This window comes from Pelophylax lessonae (assembly GCF_965119305.1).
Source record: "Pelophylax lessonae genome assembly, chromosome: 1".
NCBI lineage: Eukaryota > Metazoa > Chordata > Amphibia > Anura > Ranidae > Pelophylax > Pelophylax lessonae.
Genome location: NC_138768.1, coordinates 570,443,964 through 570,460,949, shown reverse-complemented (window position 1 = coordinate 570,460,949; position 16,986 = coordinate 570,443,964). Strand labels below are relative to the sequence as shown.

The window sequence follows — 16,986 nt, the reverse complement described above, 5'->3', positions numbered from 1 at the left end:
GGTATCTTTGTTTTGTTTGTTTTCTGATACCAGTCACCAAACTTCTTAGATGTATGTTTTTTTTTTTTTTTTTTGGTGGCTCTAAAGGGAAAACATTTCTAAATGCATTCCTTACATAGCATGTCAAAGGTGCACATTTTCTTGTTGCACTAAATGTATTGTCTGTGTCATTTGTTTAAGACTATAGGGCCTTGAGTTTAAGCATTTATGTGTTTTGTTTTTTTTCCAATTGTTATCTTCAGTTATGCCATACTTATTGAAGTATGTTTTCTTAAAGTGGTTCTAAAGGAAAAAAATGTTACCTTAATGCATTCCCCGCATTAAGGTAAAACAATGTTACAGTATTTGTATCACCCCTTCACACCTTAAATACTCACTTGATCCAGCAATGTGCCAGTCTGCAGCGGCTTTCTCCTCAGGGCAGGGCTGAGCTGCGCTGTGTGTGTGTGTATGGATGCACACAGTAGGGCTCGGGAGCATACCCGCATGTGTGCCACCATAGAAAGTGGGTTTATATGGTGGCACACAAAGACGAGGAAGAGCCTGGAACTTGGGGACCCCATTGGGGCAACTCTGTGCAATACCACTGTACAGAGCAGGTAAGTATAAACCTGTTTATTTAATTTAAAAAAAGTAAGATTTACAACCCCTTTAACAAATCTCTTCAATGTATACCTATTTTCTAAATGTATAAATGGTGAGTATAAAGCAGCCTATGGACATACAATAACTCCATAACCTAATTTCTCCAAAGTTACAGTATATGATTTATTATGTCACACTGGGCCACCCAACCCCAGTTCCACCAGCACAGGACCCATGCAGAATTGACAGCTAACCCAATCGCCGCTGTAATTTATAAACACAGAAAGTCTTCCACTACTTACTTCATTTGTGACTCTGAAAAACATCTATTGTAGAGTTCGACAGAGAAAGATAGTAGTAGAAGTCTTCCTCTGACAGATTCTGTGTTTACATATGGCACCAGCGATCAGGTACGCTGTCAAGTCCTGTGAGGGATCCACACTGTTGGAGGCCTGGATGGGCTCGGACGGTCTAGTGTGACTGGCAGAACAGGAGATCTCCTGCCAGACACTTTTAATCCCTGGGGTCTCAACAACACCCCCATCATCCTGACTGGGGCTCAATAGCAGCAGCACGGCTTGCTAGGGTGATAATCGCTCCAGTGCAGGAGTGTAATAGACAGGTCTATCCCTTCTTCTCTCTATCATTCATCATATCAGTTTATCAGCTAGTTGTTACTTGTTTTTACCAAATGCAGCTGTCTATTTAACAAGAAGGTAGAACACAGGACAGAACCAAGGCCTTTATTACAATTCATGGGGCCTCATATAACCTACCTGACAGGGCCCCCCACAGTGAACTTTACCACAATGCATGTCAAGAGTGCTGAAGCAACGGGGTGCCATTCATTCTGAAAATTTCTGCACACCTTACATATACATCGGTGTGCATAGTATAAAATTGTATGTCCTCATGCCAATGCACTGCGGTGTGTCTCAATGCACTATGGTGCATGAAGTTGGTTGGTTGAATTAAATTGTGTTAACTTCAAACAAGTTTAAATGAGAAATAAACGCTGTGATGTCTTGTAACGGCACATCACACTGCTTCTACTGTGTTATACAGTAAAGGGAAGTGTTATGTGCACTATAAAGTGCATCCGCCTGGGGTCAATTTGCCTAAAGATAACTGTAGTAATGAGGTTTTACAAAGATGGCATAATTAAGAATGATCCCATATATGTCCTGCCTTTTGCTGACTTGACTTCTCCATGTTACTTTCCTATGGTGCCTCTAAACTTTAGCTCTGTTTTATCAGTCTTCATATATAACACTACTTAATGCTTTTTTTTTATGTTCCTGTTCTGCTGCTCTGCTTATCTCTACACGGATGTCTTGCTCTATCTTGTACAGCTAAGCTGCTTTTCTTTTCTCCATACTCAGCTGATTTACTTTTATCTGTATTCTACTTTTTTCTCTCCTATTCCAGCTTACTTTAAACTGCTTTGCTTCTTTCCAATATCTCTTAACGCAGCTCACCTCGTTCTCCTATACCCTCTCCTCTGGCATCAGGAAACTTCAGAGAGAACCTAATGCTTGAACATGCAGTGTCCCCACTGGGCTTTCAGTAGTGATACTTATATTTAGCACTGGGTTTGATTTACTAAAACAGGATAGTAAAAATCTGGTGCAACTCTGCATAGAACCCGATCAGCTTCCAGGTTTTTTTGTCAAAACTTAAGTAAAGGAGAAGGTGGTAATGTTAAAGCGGAATTCCACCCAAAAGTTGAACTTCTGTTTTAAGTACTCCTGACCCACTGACGCTAGTTGAAAAAAAAAAAAAAGAGCTGTCCAGCATGCCAGATATGCTAGATACACCACTACCATCCATGGTCTGTAAAGTATGTCATCCCAAGCAAGCCCTTTGTTTTTGTATAACAGCATCAGTCTTCAGCACAATTATCTTCTTTCCCCCCCAATATTTACCTTTAACCTTCTATGCATTTCAGTGGGTGCTGATTTAAGTACAAATGAACCCTATGTTTAAATCAGGTAAGTACATTCCAGGTGCATCATAATAAAACATGTTCAATGTCTAAAAGTTCCTTTTGTCTCTATAGCAGCCACTGCCTCAGTAGAAAAGTATGTCCTCTCCCGTTGGCTCCAAAGTGGGGCCCTTGCTTTCTGTGGGGAAGCAGTGGTCTCATTACAGAGGTCCCAACACACACCCTGCTGCATCAAAACTATAGCTTTACAATCAGTAAAGCACATGCTCCCTGCTTATTGGAGAGCTCTGGCATGTGTCAGACCTCTGAGAAAAGATCATTACCTCCCCAGTCCCCACAAAGGGCCAAGGTCCCACTCTACACCATTTTGGCAGGGGACAGGCTTTCCCACACAGTCTGTGGCTGATTTTGAAAGAAAACAAACTATACGACTTTGATCACCTTTGTAATGCACTAGGAATGTATTTAGCCAATTTAAACAGAATTTAATAGGGCTTTAATGTCAAAGCTGCATGATAACTTGCTTCACCCAACCAGTCAGGTGGTAAAAAAAGAACCCTTCCAGTCCTCAGGAGGTGTCATCATCACTTTGCTTGGCCAGCAGTAGTGTGCGAGCAAAGTCATCAGGCATCAGAGAGATAGATGAGATAGAGATAGACAGAGAGAGTGGTGGGCGTATACATACGCTACTCACTTTGCTTTTGTCGATACGGCATGCAAGTCTCCGCCTCTACATCAGTGGGATAGGCTGAGCCATCTGTCATTCACCCTACGGTCCATGCGATGTGTGGGTGTGGCTCTCGCCCCTGCCCGTCTGTTATTGGCTGAGATGCATACCGCTCATTCAGCTCAAGGGGGTATATGGCGTGTCTCTTGCGTCTGGTAGTCACGCCCAGACGACGTATTTTGATGACGAAACGTTGGAGACTCCAGACGCAACATCCACACGCCCCTTTCTCTGAGCCGGCTGTTTGTCTAATGCTGATGAGTTACTTGCGGGACGCCGCGATCGAATCTCCAGCATACCGTTTTCTATGTGCTTGTTTGTGCTAAATCCATGTGAGTAGTTTTTTTAATAAACATCATTTTAATCTTGATGGGATTACGCAATGGTCTTTTCTATTACTTTCTTCCATATATCCATCTGACCACTATGGAGCTTCCTTAAGGAATTAATTTTTCACGGCGCTGCTCATGGTTCCTTGGATTTCCTGTGATTTGTTTTACCTGGTGAGGCTTTCTCATTAAGTTGAGTAGCCACGGCTTTTTGGTAAGCTGCTACCCTCATTAGTGCACTGTGGTGTCCCCACCTTACACATTCCCTGGGTGTCACAGAAGGAAGGACTGTTATTATTTTTGTTTGGATTTGGATTTTCTTGGGAACTTATAAACACTTTTTATTCTATTATATGTAATTTTTGTTTATATTGTGATATTCATTTTTTCACTGTATTTATGATCGTTTTTTTATTTTAGCGCTGCACTTTATGTGAATATCAGAGAGATAGACTATGCTTTTGCTTTGCTACTTCCAGCCACCCAACCACTGAGGCGGAAGCAATAGCACTTGGGAGTAGTACAGATTTATGTGTATTTATAGGCAACATAAATTAAATGCAAACGAGATGATACACAGTGTGCGGGTAAATCAAGTGGCTTTGTTAGCGTACATCCTGGAATTCTGCTTTAATTGAAGCCCTGTATAGAACAGCAGCAATTGTTGCTAAATGATAGACTACTGATACCATTTAACATCCTGAAATGCAAAAATGTCCTTACCAAAACTACAATAGCATCATGCAAAGGTCCGTCTGTGTGTATAGTTTCAATATCATCTTCAATTATGTACTCCCATTCCACACCAAGATCTATAAAGGATCGCGACTTAGCTTCATCTCCTTTTCCATTCAGAATGTAATGTCCCGTAGCCTGATTTTTAATGGCTTACAAAAAAGAAGGAAACAAAAAAAAGAATGAATGTTACATCCTGTTTATGACAAAGTATAATATTGCACCTATTCTTTCATATAAATGTTCACTGATAATCAGAACTGAGAATAGATTTTTCTGGTTTTCCTTTTATTTATGGCTTTTTAAAATAAATACAACTCCACTCTTAATTTTTTTTTTTTTTTAATTAGTTTTGGATAAGGAGGTGAAGAAATCCCTGTAGAGTTAGAACTGCATGGGCAATTAAATCTCTCAGCTCATCAGCATGACATTGGGCTCATTTGTAATGGACGCTTAATAATTCTACTCCATGCCATTGTCTGCATTTTTCACAGCGCTAAGCACATTTGTAAAACACACTGCTGTGCTTTATAAAGCATTGATATGGCCATGCCACTGATTTTTACATGAACTACATTATTTTTAATATGCTGCAAATAAGGTGACAATGGTAAATAATGTCTACAAAAGGTACTTTGTAGTGGTTTAATCTATTGAATGTCATCCCTCCAAAGCCCTGTAGCAGAGACAACCTGATTAATGACTAGATGTTCTGATTTTTTTATTTAAAACATGTTTTAGTTAGTTATATGGACAGTACAAGTACACTTTAGGTACAGAATACATATTGTGCTTTTATTTTTGCTATATACTATAGTTGTGTTACCAATAGAAGTTTAGAATATAAAAAATAAATAAAATATAAAATCTAGTGCTCTCTGCATAGTGATAAATGACATTTATTGCAGAAACGTCTGATGATGTAAACACGACAAATCGCTGTTCTGTCAGTGATGAACACAGTGATCCTGTGTTCCTCCTATTTAGGAACACAGGTCTCTATGTTCATCCAGTAATTAAATCCCCCACACGGTTGGAAAGCATCCCGTAGGCACACATTTAACCCTTTGATCGCCCCTGGTGTTAACCCCTTCCCTGCCAGTGTCATTAGTACAGTAACAGTGCATATTTTTAGCACTGATTACTCTAGTAATGTCACTGGTCCCCCCAAAAGCATCAAAAGTGTCAGTTAGGTGTCCGATCTGTCTGCTGCAATGTCGCAGATCGCCGCCATTACTAGTAAAAAATAAATAAGTAAATAAAAATAACATAAATCTTTCCCCTAGTTTGTAGACGTGATAACTTTTTCGGCAAACCATTCAATATACACTTGTTGGGATTTTTTTTTTTTTTTGCCAAAAATATGTAGCAGAATACATATTGGCTTTAACTAAAAAAAAATGTGATTTTTACATTTTTTTTTTGGGGGGGGGGGGGAAATGTTATATAGCAGAAAGTAAAAAATATTGTTTTTTTTTTTTTCTCAGAATTGTCGCTCTTTTTTAGTTTATAGCCCAAAAAAATTAAATTGCAGAGGTGATCAAATACCACCAAAAGAAAGCTCTATTTGTGAGAAAAAAAGGACATACATTTTATTTGGGTACATTGTCGCACAACCACGCAACTGTCAGTTAAAATAACGCAGTACAGTATCGCAAAAAATGGCCTGGCCATTAAGGGGGTAAAACCTTCCGGTCCTTAAGTGGTTAAAAGAGATATATGGGTTTTTGTTTTTTTTTCCAAGATTCATACATACCTAGGTGGATGCACCATCGGTCTGATGCTGCTTCTATCACCCGCCAGCTCTAATATTGAGAACCGAGCGATCAAACACTGCCAATTGCTCAGTTCTCACAGCTCCCTGAGCAGCAGCTCTGCTCTATCTCCCCCCTTGTCAGTTTTTCAGGTGGACCTGTTCGGATGCTCCATGCAGTGAAATCCAGATGGATGGTGATCCTATTTTCCATCTGCCTGTAGGATCGGATCTGATAGGATCGGATGAAAACGGACAGGCGGTCCATTTTCATCCGATCTCCCATAGAGGAGAGCAGGGATCTGACCGGTCTGTTTCTGCAAAGAAAGCAGAGACAGAGACGGTCCACGAATGACGGCAGCAGCACCCAAGAGCTGATCTGGGGTGCCGACATCGCTGGGTCCCTGGACAGGTATGTGACCTAATATTAAAAGTCAGCAGCTACGGTATTTGCAGCTGCTGACTTTAAATTTTTTTTTGGGGGGGGGGGGGGGTTGGAACTCCGCTTAAACCATCTTGAAGCCTGAAAAATATATGAAGATCTACATTAATTTATTTCCTTGGATTTTGTAACACATTATCACTATGTCCTATGCTGTGTCACACATTTCACAGAGCCTGCCTTCCGAACTACAGAGGTGCTGAGAGGTGTAAAGACAGAAATCACAGTTAGCAGGCAGCATGGTACTAGGGGATATTGGGTCCTTTTGAAATTGAAAGTAAACAGCAGAGGAGAAACTACAAAGCTTGCAGGGAATCCCGGAAGTTGTGCAAATTGATGACCACCAGACAGGCAGCACTCACAAAATGTATTCTGTGACCATAGAACTACTTTAATATTTGAAAAAAGGCAGCATTTGTAAAGGCTCAGGTTCTTTGTTTTTTTTTTCATAATAGACATGTTTTTTTACCAAGTAGTTATAAATTAGGACAAACTGCAGTACTAGCCAATGCAGATAGCAAAGCTGCAGACTCATATACAAGTGGAGCACAGCCAGCCCGCCCTATACAGGGCTAGGGAGGCACATCAGGCACTGTTATCAGTGTCAAAGCTATTGATTGATCCACCTGCAATGGAGTACACAGCAAGGGGTTAGCAGATAACAAGCAGAGCTGCCACACTGTGGAGGGATAAACTTATCAATGGCTGTCAGTCATTGTACCCCTTCATAGGGGCAGCCCTGATATGCTTCCCTAGCCTTGTATAGGGCAGACTGGCTGTGTTCCCCCTGTATTGTGAGTCTGTAGCTTTGCTATCTGCATTGGCTATGTTGCCTGGGCCCTTGTGTGTATGTTTTTTAGGGCGACAACATTGTCTAAACTTTTTTATTCTGCTGTTTGGAGGATTTATGACCTTTTGGCTGATTTTTTGCTAAATTTTAGTAAACTAATAAAGCTAATGTAATTGGTAATACCACAGTTGGTCCTCATTTATAACTACTTGGTAGGTGGTTGATCTGTGACTCCCTGTTGTCTATAGCACTGTATGGCTAGTTGTTGAGGTATCACTTATGGAGAGTCGGTGGTGAATTGTGCAACAAACTTGTGAAACCTGGCAAGTCTAGCAAAAGCTTAGCAAGTCATTTTCAGACTTGTAGAAGAAGAAAGTCTGGATGGCCATACACTGCTTCAATCACCTTAATTGGTTCCAAATATTAAAACGACAATCCATACAGGAAATGGTAGTGAAAAAACAGATCAGATAACGCGTTTCACATCTTTCCTGGTGCTTAGTCATATGATTAAGCACCAGGAAAGGTGTGAAATGTGTTAGCTAATCTGTTTTTACTACCATTTGCTGTATGGATTGTCATTTTAATATTTGGAACCAATAAAGGTGATTAAAACAGTGGACGGCCGTCCAAACTTTCGTCTTCAACATGTCTCTGATGCATGCCGGATTGGCACCTGCCTTATGTGCAGAAAAAGCAGAGTGTTATTTTTATTGAGCAGTATATAATTTATCACTAATTTTCAAACATGCAGCACAATTGCTTGCTATCTGGGCTTGCATCCTGGAGTTAAGAGGTTAAGCCCCTGCTTTTGGAAATGATTCTTTGCAGTACTTTGGAAATGTGGACTGGTCTATCACAGGAGCTTCAACACCTCTATATATACATGTAAGGGTATACATGTACAACGTAATCTGGTACACAATGGCTTTTTTCAGTGGGATACATTCTTTAAAAATTGCTGTTGTACACCATTATGGGAAATTGGGGTATTATAGAATTTATTATATTATAGTATTATAAAATATAACCTAAATTAGCCCAACCTTTTTTTTTTTTTATTGGAAACTGTGTGTGTAAAGTTTTTTTTGTTTTATTTTTGGCCATATGTGTCTCATTGGGGAGAATTCTGTTCACTTCCTGTCCTTTACCTTGCCACCCAGGCCAATTCTGACACTTTTCTCCTACATGTGAAAATCATCATTTATTTGCTCAAAAATTACTCAGAAACCCAAAACACTATATGTGTTTTTTTTAAGCAGAGACCCTAGGGAATAAAATGGTGGTCAAAGCAATACTCACAAACCAGGTGCTCCTGGGGTGCCTGTAGGGTGGAGGGATAGAAGTAAGCCTGTGAGGCTCCCTAGCGGTTGTTCTGCTGCTAGCCAATGAGCATAGGAAGGGTGCTGATACAGACAAAAGTACATGAGGAAGGCAGCGCATGAACCACAATCCTCTTGGGCTGCAGTGGACAAGGGCACCCTGCAGCAAGCAACACGAGTGCGAGGAGGTCAGTCTCCCAGGACTGCTGAGCAGTGTGTGCACACAAAGCCGGAAAGCAGCCAGGGGATTGTGGTTCATGCGCTGCCTTTCTCTTGTACTTTTGTCCGAATAAAATGGTGGTCGTTTCATGCATTTGTAGCACAGTTTCCAGGCCTGTGGCCTGATGTGGATCTGCCATTAGTACCGGTACTCTCTCCAACCCATGTAAGCTGTGACCCCTGGGTGTGATAACTGAAGCAGCGACAACTCCGGCATCTTTGTTTGTGGTTTTTATTTGATTTAAAGGGGATGGGAGAAGGGATTGAGTACGATACTCATTGAGGCTTGAACTAATTACATGTGGGACTTTACTCCTGGAAAATGCCCGTTGGCGCTTCCTTCATGCCAGCCGGAACCAGCCGGCGCCAGCCAACACTCACTAATGCTGTGAATATCCTGTAGAACACAGAAGTGCTGAATCCTCGACTATTTGTCCAGAAGATCCAGGACTGAGAACTGTAGAACTCCTGACACTGTTGTGCTGTGGAAGTCACTGAATACTGTCCCCCGCTTTGACCAGCTTGAGGTAGTATGAAGTAAAACTCTGTATAGCTGTGCTTGCAACTGACACACTCTGTACAGTTCAGGGCCCAACTGCAGGTGCCCTCTTTAACTGGAACTCTTCAGGGTCCACTGACTATGTACCCCCTCTGTAGCTTCAGGGTCCTCAACCTAGGTACCCCCTTTACAACTAGCTGGCACTGGATCCCAGAACCTCTTCCGGAGTGGTCCCCTCTAACTTCAGGCAGACCCCCAGGGGCAATCCTCAGTAATCCCGACCTGTGTAGGCTTTCCAGGGACTGGACCCCTCTCTCTCTCTCCGCAGGCTGTCGGCACACCGGATTCCCTCAGCTCAACTCAGCACGCTCTGGACACTCAGGCGACACCCCGAGACATCCACCTTCCTCAGGCAGGAGGAGAGACAGCCGTCCTCTCCCTCCTGGGACTCTGCTCCCACCAAAGACATTGTGTCATGTGCCACCCCCAAATGTATACCTACTCCCAGAATCCTTTGCAGCACAATCTGCCTTCTGGGGTAGTTACAAGCCTGGATGTGTCCCCTGATTGGGTTTCCTCCACTGCCCTATGAGAAGCCTCTCACGGGAGCCAGTGGGGAGACTCCCCCTTCAGCAGACACACCTGGAAACCCTGACACCCTGACTAATAAATCACAGCCCTGCTGTTAGACAGACAAGGCCCGTTATATCTTTACCTAGCACTTAAAAAAAAAAAAAACTAAAATTTGCCAGGTTTTTTTTTTTTTTTTTGCATAATATGAAAGATGATGTTATGCTGAGTAAATAGATACCTAATACTTCACGCTTCAAAATTGAGCACACTTGTTGAATAGCGGCAAGCTCGCTATTTAAAAATTCACATAGGGGACGCTTTAACATTTTTTACAGGTTACCAGTTTAGAGTTACTGGGGAGGTCTAGCACTAGAATTATTGCTCTCGCTCTAACATTTGCGTTGATACCTCACATGTGGGCACAACCTACGTATGCGTTTGCTTCTGCGAGCAAGCTTACTGGGACGGGGGGCTTTAAATTTTGTTTTTATTATTGTTTATTTTACTTTTATTATTTCTATTTTGACACTTTCCTTTTAGTTTTTTTTTAATCACTTTTATTCCTATTACAAGGAATTTAAACATCCCTTGTAATAGGAATAGGGCATGACAGGTCCTCTTTACAGCAAGATCTGTGGTCTATAAGTTCCCAGATCTCCCCTCTAGGCTGGAAAGCCTAAAATAAAAAAATATTTAAAAAAAAGCAATCTCGGCTTCTCAGCCAAGGCAACAGCAGTGTTTACAACTGCTGAGGCCAGGTTTGATGTCATACCATCGCGCCTGGCCCCTGAAAGGCTGTAGAGACTGCCGAGGCCGGGTATGATGTCATAACATCCCGCCCGGCCCCTGAAAGATCATAGAGACTGCCGGGGAGCATCTGGCCCGTGATATTCTCTATAGTGAACTTCCGGCGCCATGGGTAGCCGATCGCACGGGCAAGCCGGTAGAAGCACCGGAGGGTGGCAGGAGGGGTGGGATGTCCCCTTCTGCCGCCTGTAAAAAAATCAAGCAGCTGAAAAGCCACTATGATTGTTTTTAGGGTGCAGGGAATCGCCTGCGGGAAAAGAAGATATCTGATCGATGCCTGTAACTGCAGGTATCCATCAGATATCCCCACCCAAAGTCTGTGACGTCATATGACGTCATGTGGGTGGGAAGCAGTTAAGCTCAGCATGGAGCTGAAACAGGAACAATTGCCTCTATTGGAAGATGTCTCCTCTATTTCTGTTCTGGTGGCAACTGAAAATTGGGATTTACCCTCCCTTTCCTTTCAGGTGACCTTAAAAATCAGGACAATTAGCCACTTACCGCAAAGTGATGTAGGGCTACGTCGGCAAAGTTTGCGGTGTTATACCGGGATGATGCCTCTAGCTAGAGGCACCATCCCGGTACCGTGGTTTACAGCTGACGGTCGGCTTTCCGTCAGTAACGACCAATGCGGCTCGGGAGCTGCTCGATCGTTACCCGGGTGAGCGGGAGGGGACGTCCCCCCCCCCTCCCGCGACTTTGAACGGGCCTCCCGTCCCACCGGGAGACCCGAGCACCCAGCCGGCGCATCCACCGGCTGGATGGAGTCCTGATCTAAGCCGGAAATGGCTTCGATCGGGTCTCCGATGATGTAACCCTGAGGAGGCATCCATGACGTCACTTCCGGGTTACTCTGCTGCAAAAGGCGGCAAATTTAAAAAACGGCTGTATGAAAAAATGCTGTTTTCTGCGTTTAGCATACATGAAAGTGCAGTGGAGGGTTCTGGGGTCTTTTAGACCCTCGATCCCTCCATAAAGAGTACCTGTCGCTGCATATTGGTGTCACAAGGGATGTTTACATTGCTTGTGACAGCAATAAAAGTGATCAGATTTTTTTTCATTTAAAAACCTGTAATAAAGTTAAAAAAAAGAAATAAAATAAATAGGAAAAAAAAATCAATTTTAGCCGCCCCCCGTCATTATTCGCTCGCGCACGGAAAAAGACGTATACGGAAGTCGAGCCGCGAATGAAATCGCTGTTCAAACCACACATGTGAGGTATCGCTGCGATCGCCAGAGCGTGAGCAATCATTAAAAAAAAAGAGCTACACTCTAACTCTAAACTGGTAACCATTAAAAAAATGTAAAGCGTATTTTGTCGCCATCCCAACAAGTTGGGTATCTATTTACTCGGCGTGACATCATCTTTCACAATATACAAAAAAATGGGCTAACTTTACTGTTTAGTATTTTTGTAAATGCAGTGAAATTTGATTTGTCAAAAAATTTCCAAACAAATGGCATTTTAAAGACCGCTGCGCAAATACCACGTGACAAAAAATATTGCAATGACTGAATTTTATTCTCCAGAGTCTTTGCTAAAAAAATATATATAATGTTTGGGGGTTCTAAGTAGTTTTCTAGGAAAAAATACTGATTTTAACTTGTAAACAAAAAGTGTCCGAAATAGGGCTGGGGCTTAAGTGGTTAGAGAAAGTGACTTTCCCTAATGGAGACACAGACAGCCATAAAAACCTGACAGTGGTTCTTCCCGCGTCACAAATCTTATCTAAATCTAGAAAAAAAAAATGTTTTGCCTTTAGTAATACAATAATATTTTTTTTTTTTCCATAAAAGTATTTATTGAAACATTTTTGACAAAGCATGAGAACTTTACATATTCTGGGTTTAGATTGAAATGGTCTGGTGATGGCTCATATGTGTGCCTCTAGAGGGCAGCAGAGCATTTTCACAATTATCTCTTTATTTCTTTTACAGATCAGCAAAAGAGTCAGTCAGTTTAACAAGCTGTACTTTGGCTACCATTTCTGTAACTAGGAAAGTTGCAGTCAAAGTAAGCTGGCACAGGGTGATGTGTCCTCAGATGCCTCAGAAACATTAGAGCTAAAAAAGAACTTAAAATTGACCTGTTAGCCACATGCATTAAGACTGAATCATTATTGTACTTTGACAGGGTCTTGTTTACATATTTTAATAGCACGCATTAGGATAATGCCACACAATGTATGACATGTTCTGCTTCCAATAATGCTGATGCATAATATTTTAAGATTATCCTGCTCAATAACTGTGAATCGGGAAACAGTGCAATAATATACACTATATTGTTAAAAGTATTGGGACGCCTGCCTTCACACGCACATGAACTTTAATGCATTCCAGTCTTAGTCTGTAGGGTTCACTATTGAGTTGGCCCACCCTTTGCAGCTATAACAGCTTCAACTCTTCTGGGAAGGCTGTCCACAAGGTTTAGGAGTGTGTCTATGGAAATGTTTGACCATTCTTCCAGAAGCGCATTTGTGAGGTCAGGCACGGAGGTTTGACAAGAAGGCCTGGCTCATAGTCTCTGCTTTATTTCATCCCAAAGGTGTTCTATCGGGTTGGGGTCAGGACTCTGTGCAGGACAGTCAAGTTCCTCCACCCCAAACTTGCTCATCCATGTCTTTATGGACCTTGCTTTATGCACTGGTCCAAATCATTTGGTGGAGGGGGGTTATGGTGTGGGGTTGTTTTTCAGGGGTTGGACTTGGCCTTTTAGTTCCAGTGAAGGCAACTCTTAAGGCATCAGCAAACTAAAACATTTTGGACAATTTCATGCTCCCAATTTTTTGGGAATAGTTGGGGGATGGCCCTTCCTGTTCCAACATGACTGCACACCAGTGCACAAAGCAAGATCCATAAAGACATGGATGAGCAAGTTTGGGATGGAGGACTGACCTCAACCTGATAGAACACCTTTGGGATAAATTAGAGCAGAAACTGCGAGCCAGGACTTCTCATCCATATCAGTGCCTCACCTCACAAATGCGCTTCTGGAAGAATGGTCAAACATTCCCATAGACACACTCCTAAACCTTGTGGACAGCCTTCCCAGAAGAGTTGAAGCTGTTATAGCTGCAAAGGGTGCGCCAACTCAATAATGAACCCTACAGACTAAGACTGGGATGCCATTAAAGTTCACGAGCGTGTGTGAAGGCAGGTGTCCCAATACTTTTGACAATATAGTGTAGATGTAGCAGACTAGTTGCTACTTTTACATTATCTGGACCAAAAGCTTTTCAGCTTGTACTGCAAGGGTTGCCTCTGCTCTCATGAACTAAAGGCTCAAGGCTAAATGTCAGACAATAGAAACTTCCATCTGAGCCTTCTTACACAGATTCCATTTAATATAAACACTTTGTCCGTGCAATTGACTATACTTTATCTGTACCACAATAATATCTTGGAGCGCCAATATTTTATTGGCAGCTGTTACTAAAAAATTGTTCGGTATGTCCCACAAGCTATGCAAAGAGAAGAGGAAGAAGAAGTATTACAAATATTACAAGTATTACAAATTGCTGGACTTCTACAAAGACTGTGTGGGTAAAAAAACTTTTTTTAATTAAAATGTATTCCAGTTTAATCCCTAGTAACCCTTAGTTAATCTTAATCAGCCCTAAATACCTCCTTCCTTCTCTTAGCCAATATTTTTCTTTCTATTGTTTCCTTTCTTTTTTAACCATTATAATAGTTATTATTTTTTTTTATTTGTTTTGTTTGTTTTTTTATCAGTGTCACACAAAAAATGTACAAAATAAAAAGGACCAGAACTTTGCCATGATGTGTACCAGAAACATAATTTTAGTGTCAGTTGTATTACCTGCTTCATGGCCAAAGTTAAAACCTTAAAGGGTAACTCCACTGTTGTTAAGAAAAAAAACATTCCTCTCTGAGTGATCTCTGTACATTGCAAGGATTTAACCACTTTACCTCCAGTCACGTTGCTGCTACTGCAGCAATGTGGCTCGTTATCGTCCAGTGACGTAGACCTACGTCGCTGGACTCCTCCTCCTGTAGGCGGCACTCGCGCGCCGCCGGAGTCGCGCTCCCGCTGTTTTCAGTCCAGGGGAGGAGCAGCGGCGATCGCCGCCGCTCTTCCCCGATCGTCGGAGAATCGAGTGAGGCGGGCGGATCTCCTAAGTGACAGAGAGTGACAGATCGGAGTGTTCAGCATAGCTGAATATCCGATCTGTCCTTGTGTCACATAGTCACCTCCCCCCCACACGTCAGTAAGCACCAGGCATACATTAACCCCTCCTTCTCCAATAAAATTAACCCCTTCCCTGCCAGTGTCATTTTTACAGTAACAGTGCATATGTATAGCACTGATTACTGCAGTAATGTCACTGGTACCCCCAAAAGTGCCAAAAATGTCAGTCAAGGGTCAGATCTGTCCGCCGCAATGTCGCAAGCCCCGCAAAAAAATCGCAGATCGCCGCCATTACGCGTTAAAAAAAAACACCAAAAATTACAGAAATCTTTCCTGTAGTTAGTAAACGCAAAAACTTTTGCGCAAACCAATCAAAATACGCTTATCGTGATTTTTTTTTATCAAACATAGGTAGCAGAAAACAAATTGGCCAAAAATTTAAAAAAAAATTTGATTTTTACATTTTTTGGGGGGAATTTCATATAAAAAAATGTTAAAAATATTGTTATTTTTTCAAAATAAACGCTCTTTTTTTGTTTATAGCACAAAAAGTAAAAAGCGCACAGGTGATCAAATACCACCAAAAAAAGCTCTGTTTGTGGGAAAAAAAAGGACGTAAATTTTGTTTGGGTACGGCGTTGCACGACCGCGCAATTGTCAGTTAAAGTCGCACAGCGCCGAATCGCAAAAAGTGGCCTGGACGTAAGACAGCAAAATCCTCCGATGGTAAAGTGGTTAAAAAAACTTTGTTGCAGATTCCTACCTTTTGTAATTCTGAAGAAATCACTGTTTGTTCCTCTGTGCCTCTGTGTTAAGTAAGTCTAATGGGAGTGGTTTCATAATTATCAACCAGCTGCTTCAGAATCAGGGATCTAACGAGGAAAGTGGCAGGGCCTGCATCCCTTTAGACGTTATTTCCTATTTTTGTTGCGGGGATGCCAAAAATCTGACTTGTATCTTAGTGTAAAATTATGGGAAAATCAGTGAGCCAATCACACAAACAGGAAATGATGTTTGTGATGTGTGGTCACCTCCAGGTAACCATATTGCATTGCACTTTACAGAAAATTACAGAGCTGCAGACTGAAAAGGAAATGTAATTTTTAAAAACATTCAATTACAATTTGTGTCGCAATTGTGTATGCTATATTATTTTCTTTTATTTGCTATTTTTTCTCCCATGAAAGTGGAGTTACCCTTTAATGCCCAAACCGAATTTGGAACTTTGACATGCGTTAGTAAAACTGTACATTTCATTGCAACTTCTTACGGTAGTTTATCCAGGTAGATTATACTTTGATTTTTTTTTTTTTTATGCTTTTATTTCGTGAAAAAATAAGAAAGATATCTCCTGATTTAGTTTTATTATAAAAGAAAGAGTGGCCCAATATATAAATTCTCTTTCTCCTAAATATTTCAGCAATACGACATATATGTGCATTACTTGCTTTTTGTACCCATAGTGGGGCTAAAAAAACAGTAGTACACTTTTTTTTTTGTTCTTCCTAAACACACAACCTTTTTTTCTTATCTAAAGCATACTGACCTTAACATAGCCACTAGGTGACACTAGCACTGCCACTAACTGCCACTTTGTCACCAACAGACACTGACACTAATGCTAACTGGCACTGCAACAAACTGACACTAATGCCTCGTACACACGCAACGATTATCGGCCGACCGATCGTCCGACTCATGTCCAGAGTGGTGTTTTGTTGGTTGGAATGTGCCTAAACTGCACACGAATTTTCTCGGCCAACAAAAATCTACTTCAGAAGTGATGTCATGTGCTGATTTACTTGTCGTGTGTTTTTTCTTCTCTGAGCATGCCCAGTCTTGCTCATCAGATTTTTGTCTGCCGAAATCTGTTCTGACTGACGAACAATCGGCTGTTGTGTTGATGGCCAACAAAAATTTTATAGTCTGCACACCAGATTTTTTTCGGCCGAAAAGTCGGAGTCGGTTGACGGAAGCATCATACTAACAAGCCGAAAATCGGCCGATCGGACGTTGGCCGAAAGTCCCCGGCCAATAATCGATGCGTGTGTACGAGGCTGAAGGCTCCATTCACACTACCGCGACTTGTCAGGCGACTTGTCAGCCT

The 16,986-nt window shown here is 41.7% G+C and overlaps 1 protein-coding gene across 1 annotated transcript in view; it reads right to left on the bottom strand.

The window, feature by feature from the left end:
* The window catches only part of ADAMTS3 (ADAM metallopeptidase with thrombospondin type 1 motif 3), a 264,587-nt gene that overhangs the window by 33,478 nt on the left and 214,123 nt on the right, over nt 1-16,986 (bottom strand). The window contains exon 17 of the mRNA XM_082244160.1: nt 4,310-4,473. Coding sequence (XP_082100286.1) covers nt 4,310-4,473 — 164 coding nt within the window. The remainder of the gene's footprint in view (nt 1-4,309; nt 4,474-16,986) is intronic.